Here is an 11301-nt window from a genome sequence, read left to right on the forward strand (position 1 = left end):
CATGGGTTGTTGGAGGATAATGCAATTTGATTTGAAAAGAAAATACATGATGGCAGCATTTTTTTAACCATTGTGTTCCGCTCTGTTTCGAGTTCTTCTAACAGTGAATCATTTTATAGTGAATCAATGAACTGGTTCAATTGATTCGAAGCTTCAGAAAGCTATTTACGGGTGCTGCGTCTCCCAACCACTAGGTGGCGCCACTTTCCAAAATAACGACGAATATTCTTCATCGGCTCTTGAGGAAACGGGGAATACGCATGTTTGCGCACATGTGTGGATTTTATTAAAACCGATATTGTTTAATAATTTTTCGTATGAATTGACCGATAAAACGCTAATGATGTCAGCGTCCAGAAACAAGGAAAAACACACAAACAGTGGAGATGGTGTTATAAAGCCAGAAGTTCCCGATACCGAAGAGGATCTTCCCGTGATGAGTCGCACACGGAGCGGCCGCAGAGTTCGAGCGCCCGCGGCGCTGCTGGGCTCCGGCGCACCGACGACCAAAACTCCCGTCCGCCGCACCAGAAAGTCTGTTATCAGAGAAGATCCTGCAGAGATCAGGGAATTACCGTCCGGAAAACCTGCTGATGGATCTACAGCACATGCAACTGATCAGACAGAAGCGGTGGGCCCAGATGCACCAGCACCAACAGAGGAAAAGCAAATAGAGTTAATTGGTTCAGATCAGACCAGTGAGAAGGAGAACTTGGTAAACGTGGCGAATAACAGAAAGACGGGGTCTACATGTCCCACTGACGCTGAGAAGAAAAGGGCCCAAAAAAGGACTCACTCAGAATCCAGTGAGATAAAAAGTAAAATGGTGCCTCTTGGGAAACCCAAATCTGGACGAGTATGGAAAGACCGTAATAAGCAAAGGTGACGAATTTTTTTTGCATTGCTTGTTTTCTTGTCAATGTCAGATGGCCTTTTTAAAGTCTGCTCTATATGTACATTATTCATGGGAGTTGAACCATTCTACCATAACATTACACAAATGTTCAATTTCATTTATTTATTTTGTTAATTTATTTGTCAAAATTATGGCATTGCATTATCACTCACTAATCCTAACCTACTCTCGGACCATAATTTAAGAAATAGATTAAAATATATATATTCAACACCCTCTTCACAAAACCACACCCCCAAAGATATGTCAGCCAATCTAATGTCAGCAAACTCAACATGCAAAATGATTGATATGCAGAAAGCTTTTATAATTGGCTAAAAAGTGGAGTCTAACCAACACTCTGATATAGGTTGACCGATATATCGGTGCCGATAGTTGCTTTTCCGGAACTATCGGTTATTAACCAAAACGACAGCGATAGTTCTTCTTATTATCTCTCCGTGTTGCTCTGTGGCCAAAACCCTTCATCTGGAGAATATATTGGCTACATAAAGCTTAATTTGGTGAATATTTCCATATAAAGCATTGCAACGTAGCTAAGACTCTGTCACAATCAATGTTTATGGACTCACTATTATTAATGTGAAATGTTAAATAAATAAATAAACATGACAATTGACAAGCTATTGCTGATAATATACTGTTGATGAATTACTGCTCATACAGTGTTCAATAGCCCATATTGCAATGTGTACTTTAAAGTGCTTCTATTGTAGATAATTGTAAGAGTGCATGTTTTGTTTCCCTTGTGTGTATGAATGAGCTGGAAGAACATACATTTCAAAATAAGAGTCCCCAGTGTATTTCAGTGTTTTTTATAATTAAAAGTCTCATGTTATGCATCAAATCTTAATTTTTTCTGGTTATTATTGAGAATTTGGTTGCACAACATACACATTTGGGATTTAACTTATTTTGGACTTTTTTTTTTTTACATTCAATTTGTAGATTTTAAAAACTATCGGCCGATTAATCGGTTATCGGACTTCTCCTCCACCTTGGTATTCGATATCGGCAAAATCCACTATCAGTTGACCTCTAGTCTCAGATGTATTTACATGTTCAATGCTTGATGTGTAGCTGTGCTTTCTAGGTTCTCTGCTCTGTTGAGAGACAAACCTCTGCGTACTTCATGGGAAAAGAAAATGGAGGCCAAGAGAGAGAAACAACTGGTGAAGCAGTACCACCAGCAGCTCAAAGACGAGAAGGCCAAAGAGAAAGAGGTGCGTTTGTGCCTCAATCTGCAAGCTTTTTTTATCATTATTGAATGGAATACTTTTCAACACACACACAATGTGGCATGTAGTTCAGATAAACTAAATTATGTCCTTTTTTTTTGCAGGACAAGAAGAGGAGAAGAGCAGAAAATCTGCAAAGACGAGCAGAAAATGAGAGAAAAGCGGAGATTGTTCAAGTGGTAAATACAAATCATCTCATTTATTTAAGTTGTGGGAGCCCTGTAGAAAACAGGGTAGAAATTTGTTTTTCATGAAATATTTTTGCATGGTTTACTACAGTCGCTAACCATTTATAAACCGTGATATTCATAGTGACAATAGTATCAACTCAGGAAAACAAAAACAATGGTAATACAAGTAATGATTGTGATTCCTATGATTTTTAATAGAAAAAAACAACCACCAAAAAAACAGTTTAACTGGTATTTGTAGTAAAACCCATAGCAACCACAAAACAAACTATTGTTAATCTAGTAAAACCATGTACAGTATACTGCATTAGAACCATGGTTTTAAAAAAAAAAACCAAGAAAAACATTGTTATTTTTTGAGGTGAACCAACATATATTGGTTTTACCGATTGATCTGTGCCAATAGTTGTTTTTTCAAACATCTATGCCGATAGATAATCACATGGGGATCTAAATCTTTTCATCCATATTTTCCCTCCTCACTTCAATGTATAAAGTTTTTATTATGATAAAATAATTGGGAGTTATATATTGAAGCGTGGGCATGCAAAATAAAATGCGACTATGGAAACGTCAGCACATACATTGTGTCTCCAGCTTCATATCTTGTGAATAATAAACCTTATTCCTCAATAAACCTCATCTAGTGAAATATAAACAGCTCTGGAAAAATTTAAGAGACCACTGCGAAATTATCAGTTTCTCTGGATTTACTATTTATAGGCACGTGTTTGAGTAAAATGAACATCAAAGTGCTGACAAAATTTTTCCCAAATTCCAAATAAACACATCGTCATTTAGAGCATTTATTTGCCGAAAATGTCAACTGCTCAAAATAACTAAAAGATGCCGCATTTTCAGACCGCAAATAATGCAAAGAAAACAAGTACATAGTGCACAGGAAACTCTATTCAAAAAGAGCTTACCGTTAGCATATTGCTATGCTATCTGGAAATCTCATACTTGCTTGCAGTATTATTATTAAATGACATTATTCTTTGCTTATGTGCCTTCTTAGTAACTTACTGCTTTGCTCCTCACAGATTAAGAATACTGCAAAGATCAAGAGAATGAAGAAGAAACAGCTGAGAAAGATTGAGAAGAGAGACACACTCTCAGCGCTGCAGATAACACCACCTAGTGTCAAGAAAGGAGCAGGGAAACCAAACAGCAGCTCGTAGGTTTAGTAGATGTGAGAATCTCTTTAGACCCAAGCTTGCTGTTTTTAATATGCACCTTTTGTGCCTGTCTGTACCACTGGCACGCTGACCTCTCTCTGAGACTCAAAGAAGACTGCTTTGTATGTGAGCTGTTATAACGATGTCTTGTGGAGAGGTTTAGGTTGTCTATCTGCTTAAAAATGTCTGAGGTTATTGCAGGGCAACGTATTCCTGCTTCTTCAGAGCCAGTGTAAAGTTTAGTTCCAACTCTTAATTAAATGCTCTTGAACCAATTAAAGTTGGTTGTGTACAAACAGGGTTGGAAATAAACCCAGCAGGATGGTGGCTTTTGATGAGTAGGAATGAGTGACTATTATGTAATATTTGTACAGCAAATTGAAATACAAATAAACACGTTTCCTTTATTTGACACCTGTCCCCCAACACCTCTATTTGTGAACATAAGCTTATGTAATTGTCACATGATTTCCCCCCCACAAATATCTTGATCCATTGAATCCTGGTTTATGTACTGTGTGTTGGCACCAAATGGCATTGCAATCTGTTTGAGCATCCTGGCATTCTAACTTTGCCTGAATCAGTGGGGTGTGAATCATGAAGGATGGCAGGTGTTTTAAAGTTGTTTGAAAACATTCATTTTTAACACTGGTGAGAAATTATTGTTCTCAACTACAGTAGAAGATGTGGATAACCCTACTAATGAAGTCAACTTTTTATCAAATATAATACATTGGGACTTTCCACCTTGGCAAATGTTTGGCCAAGAAACTTTTTTTTTTATTTGCTCTGGGACTTTTTGCATGAGTGGAAATATACAGTTGAAGTCAGAAGATTACATACATTTAGGTGGAAGTCATTAAAACATATTTTTTAACCACTCCACAGATTTAATATTGGCACACTATAGTTTTTGCAAGTATTTTAGGACATCTACTTTGTTCATTTTTCCAACAATTGTTTACAGACAGATGTTTTCACTATTGACTATATCACATTCAGCGGGTCAGAAGTTTACATGAAGTTTAAACAGTGTGGAAAATTTCAGAAAATAATGTCAAGCCTAATTTAGCTTCTGATAGGCTAATTGGAGTAAATGGTCTGCGCGTATATAGCACCATTTTAACCTTAACGGTATTCAAAGCACTTTACACTGACTCATTCACACACACACACACACACACACACACACACCAGCAGAGCTGCCATGCAAGGTGCTAGCCTGCCATTGGGAGCAACTTGGGGTTCAGTGTCTTGCCCAAGGACACTTCAGTATGTGGAGTCATGTGGGCCAGGATTTGAACCACCATCCCTGCGATTAGTGGCCAACCCGCTATACCAACTGAGCCACAGCCACCCCTAGTCAATTGGAGGTGTACCTGCGGATGTATTTTAAGGCCTGCATTCAGACTCAGTGCCTCTTTGCTTGACATCATGGGAAAATCAAAAGAAATTTGCTAAGATCTCAGCAAAACATTTTGTAACTGGTTCATCCTTGGGAGCAATTGCCAAATGCCTGAAGGTACCGAGTTCATCTGTACAATCAATAGTTTGCAAGTATAAGCACCATGGGACTGCAGCCATCATACCACTCAGGAAGGAGACGCATTCTGTCACCTAAAGATGGATGTAGTTTGGTTCGAAAAGTGCAAATCAATCCCAGAACAACAGTAAAAGACCTTGTGAAGATGAGGAGGAACAGGTAAACAAGTATCTATATCCACAGTAAAACGAGTCCTATATCGACTGCTCAGCAAGGAAGAAGTGACTGCTCCAAAACCACCATAAAAAAGCCAGACTACAGTTTGTAAGTGCACATGGGGACAAAGATCTTTTAAACATCTGACCCACTGGGAGTGTGATGAAAGAAATAAATGCTGAAAGAAATAATTGTGTACTATAATTCTGACATTTCACATTCTTAAAATAAAGTAGTGATCCTTTCTGACAGGGAATGTTTTCTAAGATTAAATGTCAGGAATTGTGAAAAACCTCTGACTTCAACTGTAAAACTTTGGTACTTTCCACCTTATCAAATGTTTGTTTTGCCAAGAAGCTTTTACTTTTTCTTTCGTTTTTTCAGGGACTTTTTGCATGAGTGGTGGCATGATCAATAATTTGAATTGTGAATTTTATTCAACAGATAGATGCTTTTAAGATGTCAGTGATCTCATTTTCTTTCAACCCCACTTTTATAAACTCAGTCTTTATGGAAAATGAAAGTATTACCTTTTCAAACACCTGTGGCATGCTTTTACATTGTTAAATTAGCATGAAGAAACCAAAGTCGAAAATGGTTATTGGAGGTGGAGTCTGTATCAGTATTAAACAGGTACTTTCCTGATGTTGGATATAAAAACCTCTGCAAAGAGAACAACAACAAGCCAAGGACCAAGAAACATAAAGGACAGAACAATTTCAAGTCAGAATGGCTACACACTATTACCCAACACAGGTAAAATTAGAGTATGTTTTAATGCAGATTTATCATTCATCAAAAGATTTTATATGTTTTTGAAAAAGGTATTTAAGCTTCAGGAACTGCCTCAGCAATGCCGATATTCTAAGATAAAATTCAGCAATGTCTGTGCAACCATTAAATGCTTTTTGAACATGAAATGATTATGTATCAGGGTTGGGCATCATCCAGAATTTAAGAAAGAATACATTTCTAATTCCAATTTGAAGTTTGGTAACAAATAGAACCGTATTTAACTAAAATGTGAATTTAAGTAGAATTAGTATGAAACTGAATTAATTTAAAAGAAATTCATTACTGCTGTAAGTTGAGACATTTCCAGAAACAGTAGAAATGATCAGTGTTTGAAATGCCACATATCTTTTTTTATATATATAATTTTTAAGCATTTTCATTAGATTGCTCTTCAAATACCAATCCATGAATTGAAAAGGAACTAATTCTTACAGCTAATGTATATTCCGATTTCAATACAAGTTTTGCTCAGTTGACAGTGTTTGTGCCATAATTTTGACTTAAAAAAAGCAAAGATCTGGGTTACAGTGAGGCCAAAGCCATTAATGTTAAAATACTCAGTTTCAAAAGTATAGCCACCAGATGTAAACAATATGAGTGTTAACACGATTTTAGTGCAATAAAATTGCTTGCTAACCATACAGTATATCTGCAAAGTTATACCCAATTTTACAGCATGGTTAAGATTTTGGATAAAAAACAAGGTTCATTTTGGACACGCAGTTCCCTTTTCAACCACTAGAAAGGTTGTGAAAGTTGCACACTGTCCTCCTGTATTGAATGGCATTGGTTTCATGTCTATCTCCTTCACCAAAAAGCTATTACAGAAAGAAAGTTAATTTTGGACATGCAGTTCACACAGCGAGTTATTGCAAAAAAAGAAAATTGCACTTTCTCCACGGTCCCTTAGTGCCAACAAAGGAACTCTTCCCGGGGTGACTCACATTACGACAGCTTTTGCAGGCCAGTGCTCATAATATCGAGTGAAATGAATGAAAACAAGGAATATTATTAACTTTCCACGTTTTACAGTAATACTATTTTGGAAAGTATTTGCTAAGCCCTTTAAAAGATATCGCTGTTTATCGCTGAACGTGTCTGGAATGATAACAAAATTATCTTAACCTCGCTCAATTTTTAACATAAACGTCACATTTCTGCCTTTAAACCATCCAAGAATTGGCCCCATTTACTTCCATTGTAAGTGCCTCACTGTGACCTCAGAAAAGAAAAAGAACGAATCTAAATAATCCAAAATTATGCCACAAATGCTGTGGATTGAGCTTTACCTTTACTGAACCCGGAATATTCCTTCAAATTCTGAATGTTGTCCAGCTGTGTCACTTATGGTCAGAAGAAAGTATTAGTTGTCACATGTGTCTGTCCTATATTGGTTTTTAATTGTTGTCTCTGACATTATCTGAATGTCCTGATTCTCTTTCAGGCTCTGTACCAGAGGCATCTACAGGAATATTGTGGACCCAGGCAGTGTGTAAAAGGAGACCCCAAAGACACAGTACAGGTTCCTTTCCATCAGGGGTTTGAAAACACCACCCACAGCGTTCTCCAGGTTCAAGGACCAGTTCCACCAATTTCTGGACCCATTCATGTCAATATCTTCAATGGTTCCAATGGGACCTCCATTCCTCTGAAGATGAGAAGCACCGACACCATTGGGAAACTGCAGCAGGAGTTCCTGAAGTTGAGACCAGAGCTCGTTGGAAATGTGGATCTCGCTTACAACGGAAAACCTGTCCAGCTGCACCAGACGCTGTCTGAACTACAGGTGAAGCCCGGAGCCACGTTCATCACCTACCAGAAATGCCATGGCGGTTAAACAGGACTCAGACGCACCATGTTTTAATGTGATTTTTTACTCTGTTTTCCTTCAACATTTTGCTGCGGTTGATAAGTTAGTAATTTTGTCACATTTTGTGTCACAGTTAATTGATTCAATGTGTCATGGACGTCAAAAGCCACACTATGAAAGAGATATTTACCACCGTTAATCACAAAACAGACAGATACATATTCCAAATCTAAAAAGTGAGATCTCATTTTAATTATTAGTACTTGGTGGTATAACAGGATATAAATGATGTGGGTTCATTTTCAGGGATTTCCCACAACAGTTTCCTTTTCTAATGTTTATCTGTACGCTGTAAGTTTGTCACTGGCAATGAAGGTAGTAGACATAAAAGTGGGATTATCTAAAGTCTGCAATTTCATTATGTGCTTTATGGGATTTAATGTCTTTTATAGGCTCTACAACTTGTCATAGATACAACCTCTTAAATGTCCTACATGAATGAGCTGCTTTAATGGAATTTATTTGCAATGTTTATGCAACCTAAAAGAGATTTTATGGTTAAATTATAATGTGAAGTGTGTATAATCATAATGACATTATCATGTTGCAACTATCCTAAACTGAAGTGAAATTAAAAATGTTCATTTCTTTTATTTTACTGAAAATAAAGTGGGCTGTCTTTTTGTGTGTAGAATTGTACCCACACATTATAACACAAGAACCTGTATAATAAAGTAGAGAAATAAAACCATATTCACACTCTTAATCTCAATATTTAATTTACAAATCTGTTATTTCATTCTGTTATAAGCACAACACAAACATATCATGTCCTGTCAGTACTTACTGTATGCAAGCACTAATAAAACCCAAATGTTCTCTTTACTGTGACTCGTGATATTTCAGAAATGATGAGCTAACCATTATCAGCAATGATTACTTCTGTGTGTAAAAGCTTTCAAATACAATTCTTCATAAGAATCATAAACTGATAGGACTCTTATTTCACTCTGTTGTCAGAATTCATTTGACATTTGACTGACACGTTTTACTTAAAGCAACTGAGAGTACACTCAAACTGTAGAGGAACAAATAGGATGTTTTGCTTTAGGGCACAACAGTGATATAGAAATCTCAGTAAAGTTGTCATATATGTACCATCTATATAGGTTTGATGGCTTTTTAATGAAGATCCTTAATCACTATAGCATCATGAAATATTCAATAAACTGATTAAATTTGATCTATATGAATATGAAAGTGAAAGAAACTATTAAACAACAACAAAAAGGTGGAAACTAGTTTGTTTTGCACGGCAGAAAAGAACAGTGATTCCCTTTATGTAATCTTTCACTGATGTGTAATCTCATATCTGGATTCTTGCAAACACATTTGGTTATGTCATCTATTCTTGTAAGTCTTGTGTTTGGTGAGTTGAAGGGTTGGGCGTATTTAATTAGTGCCACAACAGGAGGACAAAAGATAGGTACATTCCCAAACAGTTTCTCTTTCACTTTAAAAGTCTGGTGTCATCAAGTCTGGTTTAAAAGTCTGGTGTCATCAAGTCTGGTTTAAAAGTCTGGTGTCATTAAAGGATTTAACTTGACAAATGAAATAAAGATAGAGAGTGTATTTATGGTGGGTAAATGCCACAGATTTGACATATAATGCAAACTGCCTATAATGAGCAGGTCTCACATTCAGTGTAGTTTAGAAATCCAATGACAGAACAATTTTAACCAACTGTTAGTGCTGCACCGGTCGGGAAAGTTGAGGCCGATACGATCACTGTTTTTTTAACACTAAGATTGGGCGATACCGATAATGATTATCTTTTAAAGTGTCCTTAACCACACTTTTGCAAGTTATATGCGGCAGTTATGTTTATGCCCCACACAGTAAAATAAAATTAATTGTGAATTATTAACATTTATTTGTATTGAAAAGAGTTGTCACCATGAGAGCATCACACACACATCACAGACTTGTTCAAAACTAAGTAAGATATATCCATTATAAGTTATATCCATTACAAGCTCCAAAATTGCCCCAGTGAACAGTCATTAGTATCTATGATTAGTTTACCACCTTTAGTGTTTTGTTGTAACACAAATCTCTAATTATTAAGCAAATGTGTGAAGACATGGTGCTGTTATTGAAGGTTAAACAGTTATTTAGGTTATTAGTGATATTGTGAGATGGATGGCTGGTGGTATAGTGGAGTGGTGGTGGCATAGTGGGCTAAAGCACATAACTTGTAATCAGAAGGTTGCTGGTTTGATCCCCACAGCCACCACCATTGTATCCTTGAGAAAAGCACTTGACTCCAGATAGCTCTGAGGGGATTGTCCCAGTAATAAGTGCACTGTAATAGGTTGCTTTGGATAAAAGTATCTGCCAAATGCATAAATGTAACCTGGTGAGCACACTTGTTTTATTGACACCAAGTGTGAACACGTCGAAGGGAGTGAAGCTGAAAGTGCTCAGGATCACTCTATCGTCTCTATTGCTCCACACAACGTCTGATTGTTACATCACATATACTCAGATTTGCATTTGCTGTTTAATACATTTTTGTGCCCATTTGCAGTCTCTTGATCCTCTCTGGGGATCCTCTTTGAAACAGACCGGTATATTCATCTGGCTTGATAACAGTATGTCTGAAACTTTAAATTTGTGAATGCAGAATTGCCAACAACACCCTCCACACTGTCATGCATCAAGGGCTGAGCAAGCACTCATTCAATAGAGTAGCAGTGTATGTGTGATTCCCTGTGTGCTACAAAAAATATCGGCCCTGAATCTTAGCACGATGCAGCGGCCGATCGATTGTTGCACCCCTACTAACCGCGTTATGCTATGCATGGTCAGATAATAGAGCTGCAATCTGTCACTTATGTGCAACTTTGTTCTTTTTATTGTGTCTCTGACTGTCGAATCTTTGACTGTTTTGCACTTCTTTTTTCTTTCAGGCTCCAGATTTGAGGAATCTCCTTGAACTAGGAGAACCCAGGGAGTGTATAAAAAGAGACCCCAGAGTACAAGTGAAGCCTGGAGCCACGATCATCACCTACCAGAAATAAAACCATGTCAACAACATCTTTATTTTGTTTTCCTTTATCATTATACTGTAGGGTAATAGACTGTAGTTACATTGTATGTGTAGTTTGCCTTATTTGCTAATTTCTCAAATGCTTTTGTTCGATGTGTCATGTAAACAGCCACAATAAGACAAACTATGTTGTTCTTAGTGTTTATCTGTACACTGTCTGGAAGTTTTTCATTAGTGCTTCATGGAGAACAGAGATAGAGATAGAATTGGTGTGTAATAGAGAATGCAAAAATATTATCTGTCTCTCTAACAAGTACAAAGTACCAAGAAAGGCACAAAGAGACCACCAACCTATCATTAGGTGAACTATCTGAATGACCACAGTTGTAAGCAATGGTAGCTTTATGGGTTTTAATGTCTAT

At 37.0% G+C, this 11301-nt stretch overlaps 1 protein-coding gene across 1 annotated transcript; it reads left to right on the forward strand.

Annotated features, from left to right (window-relative positions):
- Positions 1 to 226: 226 nt before the first annotated feature.
- LOC127651592 (coiled-coil domain-containing protein 86-like) lies at positions 227 to 10956 on the forward strand. The gene is made up of 5 exons (XM_052137494.1): positions 227 to 882; positions 2010 to 2139; positions 2259 to 2333; positions 3389 to 3522; positions 10800 to 10956. The coding sequence occupies exons 1-5, from the start codon at positions 341 to 343 to the stop codon at positions 10810 to 10812; spliced, it is 894 nt and encodes a 297-aa protein (XP_051993454.1). The 5' UTR covers positions 227 to 340; the 3' UTR covers positions 10813 to 10956.
- Positions 10957 to 11301: the final 345 nt, after the last annotated feature.

This window comes from Xyrauchen texanus, chromosome 11, assembly GCF_025860055.1.
Source record: "Xyrauchen texanus isolate HMW12.3.18 chromosome 11, RBS_HiC_50CHRs, whole genome shotgun sequence".
In the NCBI taxonomy this organism is placed as follows: Eukaryota; Metazoa; Chordata; class Actinopteri; order Cypriniformes; family Catostomidae; genus Xyrauchen; species Xyrauchen texanus.

Bases quoted from the DNA above. Each gene is read 5' to 3' on its own strand.
- LOC127651592 (XM_052137494.1), top strand. From the start codon at position 341: ATGATGTCAGCGTCCAGAAACAAGGAAAAACACACAAACAGTGGAGAT. The intron at 2,140-2,258 runs GTGCGTTTGTGC...TTTTTTTTGCAG, and splicing joins AGAAGGCCAAAGAGAAAGAG to GACAAGAAGAGGAGAAGAGC. The intron at 2,334-3,388 runs GTAAATACAAAT...TGCTCCTCACAG, and splicing joins AAGCGGAGATTGTTCAAGTG to ATTAAGAATACTGCAAAGAT.